We start from the raw sequence: 24,717 nt of genomic DNA on the forward strand, positions 1-24,717 counted from the left end.
TCAGCCATAGGTTCATGGATGATGATGAACAGTCCAAGATCTGATATTTTCATGTAACAAACAACCTCTACCAAACATGCTTAAATAGATTCGTCAGGGGATATCATGGTGCAGTGGACACACACATACAACACAAGCATTTCTTTACAGAATGAGCCATTCATTTCAATTTGTGAAGTTCATAAAAGAAAGAACAATTTTTTTTATTTTGATCTTGCATAGAAATGGTGAGGAAACAATGTATCTTTTTCTCTGAAGATAAGAAGAACTGCTGAGAAATCATTAAAACCTTGGAAACATTCAAAATCCACAGGGCAAACCTCCAGATTCCTAGAGATTCAAAAAGGCATGCTTGTCAATATTACAAGTGAAGCCAATGTTGAGTTTTTAAAATGTCAATGTCATTGACTCTCTGAACTTGTGTGATGAGTTCTGCATGAGCAATGAAGTTTTATTTAAATTCTAAAGTACTGTAAAGATTTTGTGTAATCACAAAGATCTAGCTAATATCTGTGATTGACTACATTAGCTCAGCAATTTTCTGGTCCACACAACAACCATACCCTTGATACACTTGAAACTAACCTGTCATATTTTGATCAAACTCTCTCTGCCAATTCATTTCACCAACATATCTAAATGAGATTTACTGATATATGTGTACACACACACACACACACACACACACACACACACACTATAAACACCTCACACCATCCTCAAAGAATCACAAATGAAGATGCTCAAAAATATGATTGATAAAGGCCAAGTCCACATGGTAAAGTTAAGAAACATGTATATTATCGTTAGAATATTATGAAGAGAAGTGTATGATTTCTAATCTGAATATTTTGACAAGGACACGATGTCTATATGTTTAAAAATTAATCAGTTTTATTATTAGGATTTTAGCTTTATTGTGTGTGGGGCGTGTCAGATTTTGGTAGATGGACACAATTCTAGTCCTTCAGACACATGAGACAAGTCTAGGGGGGAAATGCCCACAGTTTTATGGGAAGGTAACACATTCATCCTTTGCAATATATTTTTTTTTCTTAAAAAAACAGAGCTACAGTGCTACTCCTTTCTTTAGGAAAAAAAAAAAAATCTGACTTTTGTCAGGTAAGCTGCTTGGCAAATAGTAAGTTTAATTCCTAACACCCACATGAGGCACAAGAATAGTTGGATTAACAACTCCAGTGTCATGCTGTCAGCTGCTGTTTATTTAAATTAAAATGTCACCATCCAGAAATAAATTAGGAAGTTGAAAAATGATAAATTTCTTAAACATACAGTACTTTGGCACCTTGTTAAAATAAATCTATTACATAGAACTTTACATAGGCTCTTTCCATTTTGACATTCAGAGTATAGCAGGCTTTTGTTTTTATTCTTCTTTCTTGATTTAACTCTTCCCCTTTTACCCCTCCCTCCCTCCCTTTCCCACTTCCTCTTTTTCTCCCTTCCCCTCCCTCCTTCCTTCCTTTATCCTTTCCTTCCTGTCTTTCCAATTTTTCATCTGTTTTTCTTTTTTTCTGTCTCCATGGTCCCTATTTATGCTACAGAGGCAGGTTAAAAATAAATAAATAAAAGTTCCCTCAATACACAATGCTTAAGTGCTTCACATGCATGTCTAAAAACTATTGCGCATCTTAGGCAGACCTAAGTATAACTACATTTGTACAGATTTCGATGTTCACTTCCTACAACTTCCACTGTTCTTCTTGGGGTCCACTATCGTGTGCTATTCATGTTTGATAAAACAAAAATGGCCTCCCCATGAGCTCTTCACTGGCTTCCTGTCATTTGAAGGTTAAGATGAAAACTTGATCACTCCAAGAAAAAAAAAAAAAAAAAGAACATATCCCAGTGTATTTTAAGACAGTGATTTGGCTCTAGGTTCATGGCACAGCAGGTTGTTCCACTTTAAGGAGCCAATTTGGTCTAAGTAGGAAGAGAATTAACATCTCAAGAAGAAAAATATCCCCTTTCTGTTCCCATTTGAATGTATTTCTTGCCTGTGACTTCATAGATCATAAATGATGCAAATGCACACTATAATGCAGGTTAATTAAATATGAGACAGTTGTATACAAACATATTCAGCATTAACAACATGGAGATATTTACTTGGCCGGGTTTTCCATTTTCACATAAAAATGCCTCATATTCGGATGCGAATTCAGGGGCGTTGTCATTGACATCCAGCACTTTAATAGCAACAGGTACTCGTGATATCTGACTGTGGTTCCCTATGGGAAGGAAAAGATAACATCAGCATGGATGGTATTTCATTTGAACGTGCAACTCAACTTTCCCTGTTCTGTGTCTATTTCCACTTCCCTTAATTAGGCTTTTTTGCAACATGATGATTATGGAGTCTGACCACTCAATAAAGAAACACAGTAAGCGCTTGACTACTTAGAAAAAAAAAAAAAACATAAATTTTTATTTCAAACACCATTTGATGAGTGATTACTTCTGGTATTGGCTGTACATATATTAGAGATGAACCCTGAAAACCTTGCATAAGGCCAGAAACAAATCATTTGTTGAGAAGGGGTCCTTAACAATTATAAAACGGATAAAATTAAAGATGGGGAATTACATACTTTGTTGATTTTTTTATTTCATTAGAATTACATTGGGATATTTTGGGGTAGGACCAGCCCAAGTTATTTTAATATTGTCATTTTTTATAAAGAATGTAATCAGCATAAAAAAATAATATTGTTCTTTTGATTTTCCCAGGTGAATACTCAACTCCTTAATCCTTAAGTCTTTTGATTTAAAAAATCATGCATATACAAACATGCACACATACACATGCATACACACATAAATTTATACACACTCAGATCTGGTCCATTAATAAATTTCTGACTTGCATCAACTTATGATTTTTCACTTATAATAAATGCAACATAGTTTGACTCTGACTGTACCATGTAATAATCTTTTGATCTGTTGTAAATTATACAGAATGCATTGGAGATGGCCAATTATTTATTTGTGTTTCTGTGGCATTGAATATTTATAAGCAAGTCAAGAGGGAAAAATGTTTGGCTTTTGAATATTAACCAACAGGCTTGCATTTGATGCATCAAACTTCTTTTGACAATTGAATAGGTTCAGATCACTACAACCTTTAGATAATTTTTTTTGTTAAATATAATAGTAGCTTCTAAAGTACACACCAAATCATCATATCCATGCCACAATTTTACAGCTGATTAACCCCACTAGTTATAAATCAAGATTTGATTCAGTTAATTCCCATGGCTGCTCTCAAAGGTTCTAATTTGCACTGAATACTGTAGTCCATGGAATCCTGCCACTTTAGTAATGGCTCATATCATCAGTTCCTGAAAAATCAAGGTGATGGCATCAAATGTCTCAAGTGTTACTGCCTTTTCTTTTGATGTTTTATGTTTTATTGGCATATACTCTTCAAAAATATAAGGTTCAAGGAAAAGCTTGCCTGATCTTAAATATTACTTTATTTCTTCTGAAGTGAAGAAAATGTTAATCTTATTGAAAATGTTAAAGTCAATGATCATGGTTGATAGGACCAACTGTATTAAGATATTATTCTTAATGAATTAATTTCATTCTTTATTCAAGGAGGAAGCACGCACCTCCTTAATTTTAATATAATGAAAAGTCTGATAAAAATATAATGTATGTCTAAGACAAGTAACTAACATTTTATTCATTATTTACTCAACAAAACCTTGCCAAGTTTACATTTTAAATACAACATGATTTTGTATTTAAAGATTTATATTCCCTTTCTACCGTGACCATGAGCTTAATAGAAGCTCCTTGGAAGAAAACAAGTATTGTTTGCAAAAAATAAAAGAAGTTTGGCATTCTATCATTGTTTCCTACTATCTCCAGGATCCTGTGAAAATTATGTCACCAAATTTTATTCCTAAGGAAACTGAAGCTCAACCACTTAACTCTTTATTTACGGATTGCAAATACTGTATGAGAAGAAAATAAAAGTGCTCACATAGTATTGGACAAATCCAAGACATTCTAGGCCTCTCTTACTGTTGTTGTCAACATCAAGAGCACCATTAACATCAAGTGTGTATGTGAGGCAAAATAATTCACATAATCCTATCTCATTCATTCCTCACAAAATAGACATGAAGTAAGTAATGGGATCCCCATATTTTAGATGCAGAAATGAACACTTTCCAATATTCTATAACTTCATCAAAACTGCTCAGTTAAATCCTAACTCAAATGCAGTTTTGTCCATCTAAACATGAGCCAATTTCATAGGACAATATGAATGACAGTCTTATAAAACACACACACACACATACATACATACATACATATATACATAAATACATTCAGGTAACTAATTACTATCATTTCATCAAATATTTTTAGCTTTGTTAGAAATACTTATCTCAAGTTTGACCAGTATTTGAAGTTTGAATACAAATAGCAGGATGAGTGTTATCTAATGAATTGAATCACCACTAATATTCTCAGGATTGCATTCGTAATTTGCAACCTCCCTGAAGAACTGCAGTTAAACTTCCATAATTCGTCTTATGCAACTGTTTCAGCCCAGAAAAACTGTTTTAACTGATTACCTTTATTTTCTGATTCTCTGTATAAAAACCCAAAGACTGTTGACTGTTCATTTATTTCTACAATATGAAATGTTATACCAATTTCATGTTATACCAATTCACATATATACAAATAGCTGTAGAAAACTTCTGTTAAATACTTTTGTTTAATCTAACCATTCCATTAATAATTATCCAACCATCAAGATAGATTGAATAAATTATAAAGAACTGAGAGCAAATAATCAACATATACTCTTCGAAAATATAAAGTTCAAGGTAGCCTGATCTTAAACATTATTTTATTTCTTCTGAAGTGAAGAAAATGTTATTAATCTTATTGAGTTAAAGTCAATGATCATGGTTGATAGGACACTAAGATGTTATTCTTTGTCCTCCCTCTCTGTCATGTTGCTCACATGCACTTGCACACACACACGTAAAATTTCAGTAAAAAGACAATTATATCAAGGAGCAGGTTCTAATCCTCCCTTCTCTCTTTTTTTTTTTTTTTGTCTTTCACAGTTACAATATATTTTAGGATCTCAGGCCTAGATGACCAATAGGGTCTGAATTTCAAGTATAAAATAGAAAAGTGGGCTGGGGTTGTAGCTCAAGGGTAGAGCACTTGCCTAGCATGTGTGAGGCACTAGGTTGATTTTCAGCACCACGTAAAAATAGATAAAACAAAGGTCCATTGACAATTAAAAAATAAATATATTTAAAGAAGAGAAAAGTTCCATGAGCTAATTTTGGGATAATTTTAAACATAAAGTATGCATCTTTCCTCATAGTGCCATTGGGGATACAGTGTCATTTATCTATTCCAGGAGCTCAGAGTAATGTATCACCATTTTTTCTTTTTTGGTAGAAGCATGGTAGGATTGGGTGTTATCTTCTAAAACTTTGGATGATCATAGATGGCCAAGAATGTTTTGTCAATGAGTGATATATTCCATTATTCTTATCACATCTACAAATAATTACTTTTAATGTAAATAGCAATAGGCATTTTGAAAATTATTTAATTTTTTTCTTTATTTTGGCCTATGGAAAGCTCAGAATTAAATTTAAATACACCTTTCATAGCTGTAGAGAATTCAATGGTATGCAATTAATATGCTACATTTAACCCAAATTTGTTAATTTGGTGTACTTAATAATTGCTCAAATTTATCAAGTTAATTAATTGATACTAAATTAGTATCTTCTTATTTAGTTGCATTGTATGTATTTCTTCGTTTTTTTGTCCTTTTTTTTTTTTTTGCCATCCTGAGGATAGCACACAGGATCACAACATGCTAGTAGGTAAGTGCTCTAGCACTGAGATACATCCCCAGTATTGTTTCTTTTCCATTCAGTATTTTAGAGTATTTTCCATAAAACTTTAGAAAAGAAACTCTGAACTACTTTCATTTCCCTATGAAGTCACATGGTAATAAAGTATTACCAGATATTTGGAATTTTTGTATCCTTGGTTGTCATGTAAAAGAAATCTGGCAGTTCGACAATTAAAAATAATTTAATAATTTCCTCTTCTAATTATTGAATTCGTGTGTAAGAGACCCTTTAAAATTAAAGGCAACTTTTTAGTAACTTCTCTTCTGCATACAGAGCTTCCTCCTGCTGAAACTGGCCACTACCTTCTGGCCAGGTCCAACATCAAGGAAATGAAATGGAACTTATTCAGACCAGCACAATCTGGCTAAATCTACATAGGTGTATATCCTGCCTTCATCCCTCTGCACCCCACCTTCTCTTATATAAGCTGTTTGCATCCTCTGAGCCCTTGCAAAGATGAATATTTGAGACAGAAAAGTTATGCTCTGTCTTCCTCAGGGTCTGCTTTGAATGAGACAAGTTTTCCTTCACCAACCTGTCTCCAGATCTTTGGTGAATCAAGAGTGATAGAACCTTTGATTCCCAGCAACAATTGCTATCCCTCAAGATTTAGCTGATACTACATTTCTTCCAAGAAGGCTTTTTAACACATAGTTCACTTTCATTTGTCTTTGTTTGAATCACTTTTTCTTTCTTTCTTTCTTTCTTTTGTTTTGTTTATTTGTTTTGGTTTTGGACTGGAGATTGAATTCAGGGGTGCTCTACCACTGAGCCATATCCCCAGCCCTATTTTGTATTTTATTTAGAGACAGGATCTCACTGAGTTGCTTAGGACCTTGCTGAGTTTCTGAGGCTGGCTTTGAACTCACTATCCTCCTGCCTCAGCCTCCCAAGCCTCTAAGATTACAGGAGTATACCACCACAACTGGCTTTGTTTTGGTTTTGTTTGTTTAGACTTAGGACATGGCAATAGGAGAAACTCCACAAACCCAGTCCCTAAAAGAACTGGTGAAAAACATTTTAAGAAATGTAGAGTCTCTTGAAAATGTCTTAAGTGCACAGCAAATAAAACAAAGTTTATTTGAAAAAATATACTAAATGTAAGGGAGTTTGCGGTATATGAACCATATGTTTAGTCCTTCCACAGTCACTGTTAACCAAGATGGGAAAATCACTGCAGACCAGTACACCAAGCACAGACTGCACCTTCTCTCCCAGGCTTTAGCTGCAGAGCTATCTACCCATAGGGATAGGATGTTATCATTTCTAAGTTGTGGGCAATTGTAGTGGAGATGTGTGGACTTTCCTTCTTCTACCAAGTGCCCATTCCTGGGTTAGAGACTCTATCTTGGGCAAGGTATCATGAAGAATATTAGGGTCCTTATAACCCTGATCATGGCTTACAAGAGGAAATTTTTATGCTGATAGAGGTGAGTAAAAAGACCGAGGCTACAAGCTACTTCTATTCCCCTCCAAAATAACCTCAAAAAGCAGGGTGCTATGATTTGGATATGGTTCCAATGTCTCTCAAGGGTTGAAATTTAATCCCCATGGTAAGATAGTAAGTGGATGGAAAATTAATCTATAATGTTTATAACTTGGGTCTTCAGAAGCTTACTTAGAATTAGATAATGGCATTTAGATGGAGTTTTTATGACTGATTTTGGTTGGCTTTAAAAGAGGGAGAGAGATAAGCATACACATATATACACTTCTTGTATGTTTCCTTTAGAGGCTCTGTACTGGCTCAAAACTCTGTCACCAAGACATCAGCAGATGTGGAGCCTCAACTTTGCTCCTCCAGAACCATGAGCCAAAATAAACTTCTTTTCTGTATAAAGTTATCCTGATTTAGCTATTTCATTATAGTCATGACAAATTGACTATTGTACGTTATTGCTTAGAAAAATGTTCTAGAGCCACAGTGTGGAGAGTTTTCCTGGGAGTGAAGAAGAGAAGCAGGCTATAAACCAGAGAACTCTGAATCTCTCGGGAAGGTACCAACTTCATGTACAAATGAACATAAAGTTCAAGCCTAAGGGTGAGCACAAAACAGTGAATTTGGGTATGCAAAGCAATGGGGAAATATTTGTAAATTTGGTAAATTCATTGGCGATATAGACTACTGGCTCCCTAGTTGCTGAAGACAAATGTGGGATAGATTCAGTTATAGGATCTCTCTAGGAACAATAACAAATCTTCAACACTTCCTAGGGACTGTCCCTTCAAAAGAGCCTAGATATGAATGGATCATTCTGTGGAACAAATTATGCCTCAGGGCATTGTTGAAAACAATAGTACAATCAGCTGGTAACAAGTGAAGGTTAATAGCAAGATGTGGTCTGGGATAGAGAAAGTAAAAGCAAGCCCAGCCAATGCTACTGTTTTCCCAGATATATGTGGAACTACTCAGGAGTGTACCTCCAGAGGAGAAACAGAGAGGGCTCACAGTTCTGGAGGAAATATATTTCATTAAAATAACCTGGAAAGTCACTAAGCAAATAAGCAAATAATAATACCACACCCAGAAAGGGGGGAAGTCAACGTATTTTATTCTCTAGAATGTCCATTTGAAATACTACCTGTCATCATTTCCTAAGCCCAATACACTTTTGTACCTATATTTCCAGAATGTCTAGTTGGGGCTTCCAAGTAAGAGAACAAATATTCAAATAGAAAAGTATGATCCATACAAGAAAAACGAAGGGAAAATAAATCACATGTGAAATGGATCATGTATCCAATCTAACAGAAAGTTCTAAGTAGCCATTTTAAACGTGTTCAAAGAATTTAAGGAAGAAATATGTTAAAAAAGTAAAGGAAGGTGTGATGGTAATTCACATCAAATATAAAATATCATGATGAAAATTTTAGAAAAGCAAATAAAAATTCTGTATTTGAAATATATCATTACTGAAATGAAAAAAAAATTACTAGAGGGACTAAAAGGTATATTAGAACTGGCACAATAGAGAATTAATTAGTGAACCCAGGCATGAAAACAGGGGAAATACAGAATGAAGAAAAATAAAAATAACCTCAGAGAAATGTGAAACAATATTGAATGCCTTTATATGTGCATAGCATGAACAATAAAAGGAAAGAATTGAAAGGAAAACATATTCCAACAAACAATGGCTAAAAACTCCCCAAATTTATGGGACAATTCCATTCAATGTATCCTGAATTCTTCCAACAAATTTAAAGTAGAATAAACACAAAGAGATTCACAGACATATCATGGTAAAGCGCTAAAAGACCAGGAGAACATTTTGAAGAAAGAAATGAAAGAAAGCAAGAAACAGGTAAAATAAAACAAACAAGCAAAAACTCATCATAAGAAAACCCCAGTAAAACCAGCAGTTGGTCTCATATCAGAAGTGATGGAGCTTAGAAGACACAGAGATAATACATTGGAAATATTCAAAGAAAAATTCTGTCTACACCCATTAAAACTACCTCTCAAAAATGAAGGAAATAATTCCCAGATGATCAAAAGTTTAGAAAATCTGTTACTAAATACTGTCCATAAAAAAATGGTAAAGAATTTTTTTTATTATTTTTCAGTTGAAAATAGACTTCATATAGTAATTCAAATCCAGATGGAACAAAATTTAAAAGAAACTTTAAGGATAATTATGCAATTATAAAATATTGTGTAAATACATACTTCTTTCCTTTTCTTAATTGTTTTAAAAGCAATTATGTTAAACTATACACACACGTGTGCGGACACACACACACACACACACACACACACACACACAGCTGACCCTCCATATCTGAGTGTTCTGCATCTACAGATTTAATCAACCTTGGATTGAATGTATTTGAAAAGAAAAATTACTTCTGTACTGAATTATCTTTTTCTTCTTTTTATTCCCTAACAATATAGTATGACAAAGATTTACACAGTATTTGTAAGATAGTAGATATCATAAATAGTCTAGAGATGGGTAAAATAATCTAGAGATGGTTTAAAGAGGGTATGCATAGGTTATAAATAACATTACACCATTTTATATAAGGGTCGTGAGCATCTGTGGATTTTGGTGTTAAAGGGGAGTCCTGGAACCAATACCTCATGGATACTAAGGGATTACTGTAAATAGTATTATGAGCTTACAATATACAGACATATTTACCAATAACAGAGAAAATATGATGGATAGATAAAAGAGTCTATTGAGCTTAGGAAATGATGACAGGTGGTAATTCAAAACCACAGGAGAAAAATGAAGAAACCAGAAATAATAAAAAAAAAAACACAGGAGAAAAAGGAATGTATATATATGTTTCTTAATTCTTCCATATTCTATAAAAGACATATAGTTTTATAAAGCAATAATTATAACAATATAATTTGGATTCATAATACACATGTACATTGATACCACAAAAAAGGGGAGGAAAGCTGGTAGAGCTGTATAGGAGGAGTATATTTTATGAAATACTTGAATTCAAATATTATAAATCAGAATCCAATTCTGATAAATTAAATGCACATGGTAAGCCCTAAAATGAACACTAAGGATATGGTTCAAAATAAGTCACAACTACAAATGAAGTAGATGGGCTGGGAATTTTTCTTTTTATACAGAATATTAGGACCTTAGTGACTCTGACTTGTTAACTTTGGGCAGCAGGGAGTATATTTTATTTTTTAGTTTTTGTATTTACAAGCATGCTAAGTGACAGGATGAGATTTTGTCTTCTGTGTTTACCTCCTACTTTCCTTGTAGGGCCATCTTGCAGTATTTATATTCTCACTATTTCTGTTCTGACTGGACCATGCCTGCGCCGACCTGTGAGAGGCACAAACTTCTGCTTCTCTAGGGTCACCCTTTTTTGGAGGCCCATTGAAAACCTACCTTCCTGGGAGACCAATAGAGCAGAAGAAAGGGAGTAAGAGGGAGAAAGGAGGGGAAGGCATGGGAAGTAATGAAGAATGAAATCTGCCAAATTATCCTATGTCCATGTATTAAAATGCCCCAATGAACCCTGCCTATATGTATAATTATAATGTACTAGTTAAAATAATAATAATAGCAATAATAGTAATGATAATGGTAATGATAATGAAAGGGAGATCAATAGAATGGAACAAGCAGGTCACGAGGAAAGAGGAAGGGAAGGAAAAAGTACGGGGAATGAGATTGATAAAATAAGTTATGTATGAATATGACATAATGGTTTGCACTATTACATATAATTATAGTAAAACAAAAAAAAAAAAACTACTCTCTCTAGAAATCTTTATTTTAAAGTTAGCATCAATACTAATCACTTTCTCCCTCTCTCCTTTCTATCAAACTTCACAAGGGTTGGTAAACTACACAGTACACATTTGCTACTAGATTTAGAAAATACCCAAGTAGTCTAGGAAGATACCATCTGCAGATCCTTAACTTATATATCCCTGGAAAGACTTTTTTTCCAGTATAATAGGGGCAGCTTTCTGGTGTTAGGACCTAGACATGTCTATTGGGAGTCCTCCATTCAACCCACTAAATCCTGTCTTCTTGAAAAGTAGGGTGTTTGTGGTCAATTTGAATGGTACCATCAGAAACAGTCCTGTCCTAAAAAACAGATAAGTGAAATTTAATTATAGACTTTAAATTTATTCTTCAATAGATCATATGACTAAGCTCAAGGAGGTCAAGTGACCATATTTTCTCTCCTGAGAATTCTGATAAAAACACTTTTGTCATTAATTTATTCTTTCATCATTCTGCTATTTGGTTACTCAACAAATAATTACATCCATGTTCCAAGTTATTGAGACAAATCTTCAATAATCAAGTAGTCCACTTTACTGTTGGAGAGAATCATGTCGTAATGGTTTATATCCTCATCTGTTTGTCATGTATTCATTTAGGGAATGACCTTTAAATTTGCTTTCAATAATGACTAAGAGTAGTAGAGGTAAAGAAAGGTGGTTAATACTTCTAGGTGAGAGACAGAGCCATATGCCAAGGCCTAGAAGCCAAGAGACCATATTTCATACCATCACCCAAACTTAGTAGGTCCCATGATGGCAATGTCCAGCAATTAAGGCCTGTAGTGATGTGAAGGGAGAAAGTTGAAGCCAAATCAGGAAGAAGCCTTACTCTATTTTCTAATGCAGATGGTATATGTCCTGTGATCACTAGTCAGCCACTGAAGCATTTCCTGATCAGATTTATGACTATAAATATTAGCATAAGGCAGATTGGAAGAGAAGTCATGTTTTACTTGGGTTTGTTTCCCTCATTATATGACTGTTTATTATAGGCACATAAATATCTCAGAAATTTACTATGAGTATTCCTCGAAACTGCCAAAGCAGGGGAAAAAAGTAACAACAAACAATAAAGCAAAATAAAGCACACAAACAAGAAACTATCATACCATATCCTCAAAACATTCCCCCTTCATGTAGTCTTTATTTCTATCAGAAGAATACACCAAGATTGAAATGACAACATATCATATTTTTCAGCACAGGATTATATTTAAAAAGTGAAGATTTACTTTTATCTGAACTAATGAAATGATAGCAGTTCAAATTTTAAAGATATTATGGAGTAATAAAATTAATTAGATAAGCTTCTAAGGAAATTATTCATGTCCTTTGTGACCGGCCCCAAAATGTTTGCCTTTCATCTGATACACAAACATTAAATATAAAGATATTATAATTAGAAACTTGATTAGCATTCATTAAAGATTAATTTTCTAAACACAAGAGATGTGACAAAGTGGTCTGGAAGGAAAAGCCCATCTCAACTGGCCACAGAAATCAGGCTGTTTTCATATATGACAGGAAAAGGCCAAAGTGGCACCTTGTGTAAACAACTTCTCAGGCTCTACCATTTGAGGCTTAGTGACTTCCTGTCACCTCTCTGTCACATAGCCTCATGAATCGCCCATTAATTTTGCCCTTTTATAATCAAAGGTAATGGAATACTGCCAAGTGTAAGTTACTTGGGAATTTTCTTCTAACTGGTTTCCATGAGCTGCCGTTTCACAGGCATCGACCGAAATAAACAGCCTCGACTTTTCAGACTGAGAGAGAGAGAGAGAGAGAGAGAGCAAAAAAATGATTTGACAAATTTAGATATACTGGTGGGGCTTAATAAATAATTCTTGAGCCTTGTACAAGTAGAAGGGTGGAAGCCAGGAGCAGTAAATTACAGTCAATGGGGGAATGCAAAATAAGAGAATTTATAATTGAATAGGGGATGAGAGAAGCGGTGGAAGTTTATAAAATAGGAGGATGTGAACTGAATATGTGATGGGAGAGATAACAACTTAGGAAGTTTAAAATAAAACTGACTGGAATTTAAAAAAAGGTCTTGGAAAATAATTTAAGAAGTAGGTTTAAGGTCTCCGGGGACTGAAGATAAGACTTTTTGAGGTACATTTTGCCCAGACTTGCTGCAATAATTTCTAAATCACTAGTGATAGTTTACCAACCCATAGATTATTAGTTAGCTCGGGAATAGGTTAGAATGCAATTAACTTGCAGATCCTAGCAGGGTAGAAATGCTACTGGGGATATTTTTGATATGTTTTTCTCTGTGCAGTATTATTGTTATGCATAACTCTGTCTGTACCATGGCAACTGCTCCAGATACACTGATTCAAACAGCCTTTTGATCCCCTCAAATAGCTATCAAGAAATTTCTGCCCTCTAGTGTACACAGAGAGTGTAGGTGACCACCAGAATTTTAATAATTCTTGATTATATGATTGTAAAATCTCTAGCAAGCCAGAGAGAAGGCAGAGGAGTCATTCTACTGTACTCTGTGAAATTTCAACTATATCTAGAGTAGTTTTGGATTAAATTAGAACTTTAATCAACTGAGGGTTTTAGCATGCAATGAACAAAATATATTAGGAATATTTTTTTTTTTCATGAACTAAGAAGCAGCTGTCTCAAGGAAGGGGAAAAATACTTTCTCCCACTAGGAAACTGAGGACTTAGGTATATTTGAAAATACCATGAACTCTGGAGAAAATCACTTAAATGGTGAATTTGGTTCAAGAGCTTACTCACCCCCTTCATTTTTTTCTTACTACTGAAAATCAATGGCTCCACTGTTGTAAATGAACTCTAATCGGGGAATATGTTGGTGTTCTGTATCGCCACTGGGTGTGTCCCCTGCACCTTTTTCCTACCTATCATCAATGATCCCTCAGTATCCTCCCTCCAGTCTCAAAAGGTGAGATCTTGAAAAGCCAGGTAAGCACAATCATGGTCACAAACTCAGGATCTTACAGGGAAAAGATTCAAAATCATTGCACTGAAGCCTGCTTTTACAAACACTTTTGAGATATTTGATACTTCCTAAATGCACAACTTTAACAATCACATACTAAATAAAGGTAACAAGAAAGGACGCTCATAAATGAAAAATCAATACTAATAAGCATGAATGCTCACACTTTCCATTTTTCTTTTAACATATTGTATAATATTACCTACTTTTAATTCTTTTTTTGTATTTTTTTAGTTGTAGACAGACACAATATCTTTATTATTATTTATTTATTATTATGTGGTGCTCAGGATTGAACCCAGGGCCTCAAACATGCAAGGCAGGCACTCTACCACTGAGCTACAACCCCAGCTCCCTGCTTTTAATTCTTTACGTATGCTTACGAATTTATTTTCCTCCATTGTCTATACTGTGCATGCACATATTGTCTTTCTGTTTTGTTTTGGTGTGTATATGTGTGCATCTGTGTCTTTGGCTGGCATGGTTTCAGCTTAGTCTCCTGTTCCATCTAATATGTATTGCTTTTGCTGAATCTGTGACTTGGAAATACTGAATCCTTTCTTTCACAATCACAAATATATGCATGTGTTTATTTAAATAGAAGTACTGACTTCTATTTGACTTACACATCTCTCCTTTTGGTATAGTGCAATGGTCAAGGAAATAAAATTGTGTACTTTTTTTTTATTATTCTCTATGTCCCCTTAGCAACCCAGGTCTTCCCTGCAAACGTCTTAATTCTAGTGTGCCAATTAAATTCATTAAGCTTCTATTACTAAATCATTTTTTCCCCTAATTATTTGAGATAGGATTGATTCAAGATTATTGGGAAATAGTTTCTCAAAGGTGCTTTACAATGTGATTCTCTTTAAATTTCTTCCATATTAGAATCTTAATTAGGAAAAGTCAAGAACTTCAGAGTGATTGAACTATACACTTACTAAAGAGTGCTTAAAGTATTTACTTATCTAAGGTTCGGTTTAAATGCTCAATCAATATCGGTTTGCAATATCAGGCCTACAATACATGCACATACAAGCAAATGTATATACTTTATTTGAAAAAAAAAAAGCTAATATTGGAAATAACCCAACAGTTACTGTGTAATCGGTTATATACTTTCTCAGATTTGCTGGATTATCATGAAGATGGATATACACACAAACGTGATTTTAGAGTATAGTAAGAATTAAATTCAATGTATACCAATTATATAGTATATTCAAAGAAGTATCATTTCTTAAGTATCCAGTGAGGTCAAACAAGGGTATTATATGGACTTTACCATTTTTCTTGTATTTACTCAAAGTTAGAAAGTGATAAAACTGAAATATGAATTCAGGGAAACATGAGCAACAACTAATTTGTTCCTCATTATTTGGGCCTTTAAATTTTCATGTGGAATTTAATATCATTTGCACACTCATAATTGATTGATACTGCTTTGAAACTACAGATCAACTTAAAGAGAATTGACTCTTTTGCATGTGAATTTTCCAAATCAAAAACTTTATATAACCTTTCATTTATTTTGTCTTCACTTTTCTCTCAGTAATATTCTTGGAGCTTTCTGTTTTTATATTTTGTTACAATATAATTGAAATTATATATTGGTGGGGTATATAAGTACTGTTTTTTATTTTATTTTCTGGGTATTGCTAGAAAATAAAAATGTCATTATTTTAAAATAACTTAAATAATCATGCAAACTTTACTTATTATTTGTAACTGTAGATGCTTTTCATTATTTATGTACTCAATCATATTGTTTGTGACTAGTGACAACTTTATTTCTCTCTTTATAATATTTATACCCTTATTTCTTCCTTGTATCTTATCATTCTGGCTAAAACTTTCAATATAATGAGATAAAAATAGCAATGGCAAACCTTAGCTCACTTCTAATCTCAGGGAGAAAGATTCCAATATTTCACTGTTAGCTCTTATATTTGATATATTTTTCGTAGCTACCCTTTATCAGATTAAGTTCCCTTGTACTGTGCAAAGAGTTTTTATCTTGAGCCCAAGAAAAATGTATAACTGTGTGTTTATTAAAATTGATTTTACATATATTTCTTTTTCCACAAATTTTTAATTTGTATTATTAGATTTTTCAAATGTTATAATTTGTACCTGTAGTCTTTGAGTGTAATATGATTTTTATATATTAGTGATTGTGTTTTGCTAATATATTACCTAAAAATTTGTAAACAAAACACAGGCTGTTAATTCGCTTGATTGTAATATTTATTATCAGGTTTTACTATCAAGATTACACTGCTTTCAAGATGTAAGGAGGGAAAATGTTCCCTCTCTTGTTTTTTACTGAAAAAGTTTATGTCAGCTAGTCCATTTAAGCATCAGGAATTATGTATTAAGAGTTGCTAATTATGAATTTATTTTATTCAACAGAGAAAGTTATATACTTAGCTTAATCTTTTCCATATTTACAACATCTCAAAAGGCTGTTTTTGAACTTCTTAGTTTAATTGTCTTAAAAGATATGGCAAGAATAAAGTTAATGAAATAATTATTCCAATTATTATCTTTTTAATATCTATAGACACAATAAGGATGCTCCTTCTTCATTTCTGATACTGGTAACATACTTTTCATGTTTTTCTTGCAAGATTTTATTTGCTTTATTCGTTTTTGTGGGTAAATAGAAGTTTAATTCATTGAATTTCAGTGCTGTACACAATTTCATCATTATCTACCTTATATTATTTTCACATTTCTACTACATTTTTAATCATAGTTTTCTGTTTGAGATGGGCCATTTTGAAGTCAATGCTTAGATAATGGATTTTTGCCATTGTTCCTCTCTAACAGCAACACCACGGGCTCATTTCTCCCCAGACAGTGCCTTAACTGCTTCCTGTGTGCTGTCATGTCAGCCTTTCACTGTCATTCATTTTTAAAATGTGCTAATTTCCTTTATTCACTCTGTTTTCCATGGGTTATTTAGAAGCATAAGCTTCATTTCCAATACTCAGGGATAATCCATTTTTGTTATTCATGTTTATAAGATGTTTCCACTGTGTTAAGACTTGTCTCACGGTCCACGTTTTGGTCACTTGACTACATGTTTTAGATGTACTTGATAAGAATATTTTTGCTAGAATTTTGGTGCATTTAATTTATATATTTCAATTAAATATTTATATTAATCATAACATTCACATGTTCTCTATTTTTAGAATTTTTTTTCTTTTTCTATTAGTAGAGAATTATGGGCTAAAATGTTCATCTGCAGCTTGACTTGTCTATGTCACTTTTTGATTCTGTCATTTTTTTTAAAACTATGTTTGACAAATATATTAGTAAGTCTAATAAACTGAGTAGGATTTTTAAATGTTGCTCACTTATCAATATGAATTTTTTCTTGTTTTTTGGTAATCTTTCTTCATTTACAGGTGAACTATTTAAATTTGCAAGTAAATATTTTTTAACTTTCTTAATGTTTATGTATTCTTAGGTTTAAGTTTTAGCCTTTATAAAAATGGGATTCCCATATGGGTTGATTTTTATAATCTAGTCTGACAATTTATGTATGTTAATTTAAGTATGTAGCCTATTTATTGTTAATCTGATTACATACATATTTGGGTTTAAATTTCTTATTGTTTCACTTTTTTAAAAATTTATCAGTTTTTCCTCTTTTATCTTCTTTAATTCCCTCATTATCCCACTATATAGTCATCCATTAATATTATTTTAGTAATAATACTAAATGTAATATTTATATGTGTCCTTCACTTCTTAGAGTATGTTTTCAAGTGATAAAGTCAAACATTTTATGTGTGAGATGAAAATGTTTGCAATGCATTAATTGTTTATGACAGTTGTTACACCCTTCCTTTTATCATGTCACTGTTGTTATGTATTTTAATTCTACATCTAATTTACATCTAATGCAAAACATTCTGAAGGGAATAAACAGTGCTAAATTTAGGAGTTGATTCAATTTGTTTCCTTTCTCTCTGGTATCTTGGATCCTTAAGTACAAGCTGCCTTCCAATAGTGTTTTGCTCCTCTGACTTTGTGGATGTTCACAGTGGGAGAGTTTCTGTGCTACCAGCTACCCTTATTGACATAAGAAAAACACATAATTTTCCCCCTCCACATTATGATGTAATAAGTTCATTACTTCCCTGAGAAAATAAAACTGTAAATCACACTGTACATGTTAAATAGGGACAATATATTAATACAAACTGACTCTGATTCTCTGTGAATTGAAGAAACACTGTGGTCAGTACTGAGCAATTCATGGATGGTAATTAAGATAAAGTTTCCTTTAGCTAGTGCTCCTGAGACTGTGTTTCCTCAGTTTCTGGTTCAGCCAGAGTGAATTCTTCATTTGGTATGACAGTGGGTCAAGATATATGGATAACTCTGAATTAAATAAACAACAAGATTATTCAAGATAAATGATTAGCAGAGCTGACTGAAATTACTGCAGTGCATCCTGTTATCTCAGTGACAGAAAAAGGGACACTGTGAATTTATTCCTAGATATTCATATGAAATGGCTTGAATATATGTGGATGAAAACACAGATGCACACGGATGCATCGAGATATCACTACTTTATACCAACTCCATTTTTATCCAAAAAACATCTTTTTATGCATAATTGGAAGAGTGGATGAATATAGAATATTCTGTATTCTTATAATAAAATTTAAAATGATATATTGAGTAAAATATGTATATCAATAAGTAATAGGAAACACTGTTAGCCTTTATTACTATTTTTGCAGAGGGCCTATATGTGATGGCACTGTGGTGCTCAGAATGCTTATAACCATTGATTTTTATTATTTATTTTTAGTTTTAGCCAAAAGAAGGTGCTAGCTGCTCAAAACTCACTTCTAAAATATTTACTTTATTAAAGAAAGGTTACTAAACTAACCTTGGGCCTAGTAAATCTATCATGCAAGATTGCAAGGTAGAGCCACAGAGATGCTGACAGGCATACAATACACCCAGCTTATTTTACAAATATTATGAGAAAGTGAGAGAACATAGGCCATTGGGGGAGTCCCCATATTTTTAGAAAATAGTGCCAAATAATGGCAAAAAAAAATGAAAAACTGCTGGATCTTTATTTTTTTTCTTTGAATGTAGGGAGGATGGGACAATTCCTATATGCTACCTCAAATACTTTAATTTCAAAAAAATCAGGTCAAAGACAAAAATGAAAAGTGATCTTTCCTTAACACACCAGCAAAAGAAAAAAAATAAAAAGATTAAAAAAATAAGTTAAGAGAAATGCACTGCAAGCAGAAATGCTAAGTTATTTTGACATCTGCAATTTTACTGTTTGCAAATTATCTAGTTGTTTGTAGTGGTCTCTTTCTTGACATAGCCTGGCAAGATTGGGGCAGACGTTTGGACAAAATTATTTGGGTAAAAATAATATAATTTAACCCCGTAAATTCCTCTTAGAACAATCAGTTCGATGTAGATTCATAAAATGACTCTAATCTTCTTTGAGTTGAAGGGACAGGACAGTCAGTGATGAACAGAATTTATGGATATAGACTTTCTCCATCAAAGTATTGGAACCAATCAGCAGAGAATGAGCCATTTTGATTAACAGCTACCTTTGCTCCACTAGGTGATAAAGTAATTGTATGTTTGAGATTGAAGTTATCTTTATTCTTTACATAAGTCCTACTCAGTATGGTGAAACTAATAGAGATATCCTACTTGAAAGCTGAAACCGTTCTCCATTAATCCTCCATGGATGCATGCCATGTGAGAATGTCATCACAACATCATTGCCATCCTCACTTGGGCTTGAGACTATGGGCTGTACACTGGACATTTCATCTCAAGCATCATGCTTTCACTTTCACAATAATCCTATGCAGAAGTGACATGACTATTCTTTTACAAACACAATAAAATCGCAAAGTACCTTTTTCAATGCCATTAATGTAAAGTACATTTTCCCACCTCCATTCATTCAACAAATATTGACTGCATACCCACTGGGTATCATATACTCATAGGCACTAGAGATAACAAATGCAGACACAAATAGAGTGTATATGTGTGTGTATATATATATATATATATATATATATATATAGAGAGAGAGAGAGAGAGAGAGAGAGAGAGAGAGAGAGAGCATTTCTACATAAACAAGGAAATGTCTCTGAGTTATAGATAAAAGTACAAATAAAAATAAAAATAGGTGAAGTAAGAGAAAAATCATGGTAGGTAGGCATTAGCCCTTCTAAGCAAATTTCATTTCTAAACTCACTATTTCTTTTTCTTTTTCTCTTTCAGGCTTACAAACAGTATATATAGAGATGCAGTATCAGATTATAAGTGTGTTAATTACTTTCTCAGTTGTTTTTGCTTCCAAAAACCAAATTTCTCCTTTCTCTACTTTGTTCTGACAATTTGACCCTGATTCTTTCCTAATATGGAAATGAAATAAGACCTACATCTTTTTCTTAGTCATTGCTGGGCAATTTTACCCCCAGCACCAGACATGTTGGCAACCCCTGATGATCACAGAATAATGGCTTGCAAAGTCAAGTATACCTTTAAATATTTATACCAACCCATGCTCTTAGGAGGGCATAATCTATTTTAGAAGAAAACACTGTTCTCTTTCTAATCCTCTTTTAGAGAAAAAAACTATTGAGCTTATTAAATACTGGCTATTTATGCCAGAACTTTCAGTATATAGGTAGGACGGAGTAACAAAATCACTTCATTGGAATAGCTACAATGAAATTTTTTTTTTTCTTAAGTTCTTGAGGATATCCCTGTGTTTGGTAAAATTTGATTCAATAGATCCAGTTCTTGGAGCTCAGAAATTTTACTAGGGGGAAAAAATAGCCCAGCATTTTGAACAGTCTCAATATAAGATGACAGTGAGAAAACTGTCATTAGAATCTTCCCGTCTATATTGTGAATCTTGTGAGGGTTTGAAACACAGCATTAATTCTGGCTAGATTTGTACATATGCTTTATGAAGCTTTGGTTTCTAGAAAGAAAAAAAAATTGTCTTGGCATTCTCACCAGCAACAGAAACCTAGTCTCTTAACTGACTAGTAAACAGGTACTATGGTTGTCAAATCCCAGTTTTGAGTAACAGAATGTAAATTCCAGCTGGAGAGAAATCATGAATCTCTTTTGCTCACTGTTGTGTTCTGACTGTTGAATGCATCAGTACCTCATCCATGTACACCCTAAAGTCAATATGATACAACTCTCAGGGTTATGGAGAGACTAAACACATTAAAACACCAAGGAAATTGGAGAATTTAACATTCAAACTTCTTTCCAGCCCTTGTAGTTAATGCCAAACTTCAAAGTTTCCCCATTATAGTGTCAACTTCCCTTGACCTACTGACAACTCTTTGGGTAATTTTACAAACACACTTTTCTCTTTAACCATTATTAAATTATTACACATGAACTATGTTATATAAACAATTTTCTTAAAAAAAAACTTGTTGCTGTGCTGGACAAAAAAAAAGAGAAAGTCAAGTTTTCGGTTTACTCTAAGGAAGTGCCTTCTAACAATTTCTCAAGAGGAAAAACTAATCATTCCCCAAACATAGCAAATTTCTGGCCACAGTCAAGTATATAGCCAAATGGTGAGACCACAGAAGAGCAAGAGAGTACCAGATGGAGATGTGGGGTAGGTTTAAATATCTCCTCTAATCGTTAAATTAAAACAAATAGTGCTTTTTATTCTGACTCATGTTTTAACTACCAAGTTTATATTAGGAAAGTTGCATATCAAGTTGACTCAGTGAAACTAAATTAGAAATTGTTATAATTTTTATCTCCTTTGTTCCATATATTAAAATTACAGGTCATGTATTCAAGGCACTGAAAATCACTGCTTTTACTGAAAGCAGATTGTCTCTCTGGTTCATTGTACATCCTCTAAAATTTTCCCCCACAAAGCTTTTTATCTTTGAATGGTAGAGATGTTGCCCCCCAGAAATCTGTACCACAAAGAAAAACTCTCAAGTAAAAATGCTGCCAAGTGAGTTCCACTGTGTAGTTTCTCATCTCAATATCCATATTTATTCCTAATTAACTGCATGAGAGCAATTCAGAATTTTATAATTTCAAATACTCTCTACCCAGGCGATTTTGTTTGGAACTATATGAAAATTAAAAAAAAAAAAGATTCCATAGTTTTTAATTTCTTGCACATAAATCTTCATTATAATTTCTTCTCAGGAAATTGTTGGAATTTGTTCAACACTAAAAAGAATTAATTGTCTAATGTATTAAGGCAATTAAACAAATCATTTCATCATATGAATAACAATGAGTATCATCTCAGGGTTACACAGAATGTGAAGGAAAAGGAAAGAAAGGAAAAATGGAAGCTGATCCTGACAGAGGCTCGGGTTGTGTTTCTTACACAGTGACATTTGACATATAGGTGGCAGAACAAAGATCAAGAGAAAGCACCTCACTTCCCTAAAGTCAGGCAATTAATAAATGCAGTGGCAACACAAGGTTTCAAATTCACGTGTGCCCAATTCCAAGGCACATTCAAGTCTCAGTTTCACAGCATTCACCTTAAATTTTAGGTTGATACAGACACCAGGAAAATAGTGTTGCACAGTCATATACTAGCAGAGGGGATTTTTCCTCTAGCAATTACCCACAGAAAGTAAGATAACTGGGTACACTTTGTCATTTCTCTGTTAAAGGAAGAGTTTCAGAGATTTAAAAAGTAGCTTAAAGGATGCTTTAGATTATTATTTTTTTAAATGTTGGCTTATAGGCAACAAGACTCAAAATATCTCTAAGATAAAAGACTGGCCAGTCACAATTTTGAGCCATCTTGTCAGGCTAAAAGGGTCAAATGGCAAGAATGCATTAATATGGCAACAAAAGGGAGAGTACAATGTTGGTTTTTAGAGTGGCTACACAAAAACAGTGTAGTGCCAAGGACTCTGAACAAGAGTGCAGGGTCAGCATGGGATTCATAGCAAGATTTTTAATGGTTTTTTGGGTAACCGGAAATATATTTCCTCTCCCTGTGCTTTGCACTTGACTTCTTGAAAACTGAAAGATAATAATATTACATTCAGCGTAGGTGAACTTTCTAGCTCAAATATCTGTAGATGTCTAGGACAATTAAGAAAATTTACATACTCCTAGTTAATTACTCTATGCAATTAGGGATTAGCAGGTACTGCCTAAGCCAAATGATAACTATTAAGAACCTACTCTTCGTTTATCTGTTCTCTTTTCATTTATTTATTCAATCAACTATTCCTCGATTCAGTGAATATTGAAAGCTTGCTACTAGTAGATACTCAGAAGATGTTGGGAAGATATTTGTTTACAGCATGAGACATTCTACTCAAGGGAAAAGTTCATGAACTACAAACCTAATCAGTAAATTACTTAACATTTCAGGAAGATTAAATGCTAATAAAGGCACAGCAGGGTAAGGAACACCTGGAACTGGTGGAGATCAAGGCAGCCTATTTGAGCAAAGACTTATAGGTGAAGGAACTGGCCATGAATATAGCACAGTGATGTTTATGGCAGGCAGAGGAAATAGTTAATGCAGAGACACTGAAAGAAGAGCAAACTAGTTGAAGAAGTTGTCAAGCAAAGATGTAGTTCTGGATGATCAACAATCAAAATCAATCTCTCTCTCTCTCTCTCTCTGTCTCTCTCTCTCTCTCTCTCTCTCTCTCTCTCTCTCTCTCTCTCTCTCTGTCTCTCCCTGTCTCTGTCTCTGTCTCTCTCTCTCTTTGTCTGGGGGATTGAACCCAGAGGCAGGCACGGTATCTTGGAAACACATCCCTATCCCTTTTTATGTTATTTTTCACTGTATTTCTTTCTTTCTTTCTTTCTTTCTTTCTTTCTTTCTTTCTTTCTTTCTTTTTTTTTTTGTGGGTCGGGGTGGGTACTGGGGATTGAACTCAGAGGCACCAGACCCCTAAGCTACATGCCCAGCCCTACTTCCTGTATATTTTTTTAGAGACAGGGTCTTACTGAGTTATTTAACACCTCATTTTTGCTGAGGCTGGCTTTAAACATATGATCTTCCTTCCTCAGCCTCCCAAGCTGCTAGGATTATAGGAGTGGGCCACGATCAGAATCATTTTTCTAAGGATGGCAATAGACTTGTACATGATACTGATAGACTTCAAGTTTTGTTAAACTACATGCTTTTCTTGATTTCTGAATTGAGGTAACTTAAGACAAACCATTTTAGGTTTTAACAAAGAATTAGGATTGAACTATTAACTTTAAAGGACACAACCAAGTGCTGTGTTCTTGTACGATATTTTATTTCCTTAGGAAATCTCTCTGGATACATCCCCGCCTCAGCATATGTGCAGGTATTCTGTGCTATTTTCTCTTCCCAGGTTTTGACAGTCTGACATATTTTCCCTTTTCTGAATAGTTTTCAGGATATTATAAGCAAATCGTTAAAAACATATAATGACATGCAAAACTAGCCAGTAAGATGATTAATCATTTACTGAATATTCCCT

At 33.6% G+C, this 24,717-nt stretch overlaps 1 protein-coding gene across 2 annotated transcripts in view; it reads right to left on the reverse strand.

Annotated features, from left to right (window-relative positions):
* Positions 1-24,717, reverse strand: part of Cdh8 (cadherin 8) — a 333,641-nt gene that overhangs the window by 72,814 nt on the left and 236,110 nt on the right. For both annotated transcript variants that reach the window (XM_076838247.2, XM_076838246.2), the window contains exon 8: positions 2,131-2,252. In XM_076838247.2, coding sequence (XP_076694362.1) covers positions 2,131-2,252 — 122 coding nt within the window. The remainder of the gene's footprint in view (positions 1-2,130; positions 2,253-24,717) is intronic.

This window comes from Callospermophilus lateralis, chromosome 18 (assembly GCF_048772815.1).
Source record: "Callospermophilus lateralis isolate mCalLat2 chromosome 18, mCalLat2.hap1, whole genome shotgun sequence".
NCBI classification, from domain to species: Eukaryota; Metazoa; Chordata; class Mammalia; order Rodentia; family Sciuridae; genus Callospermophilus; species Callospermophilus lateralis.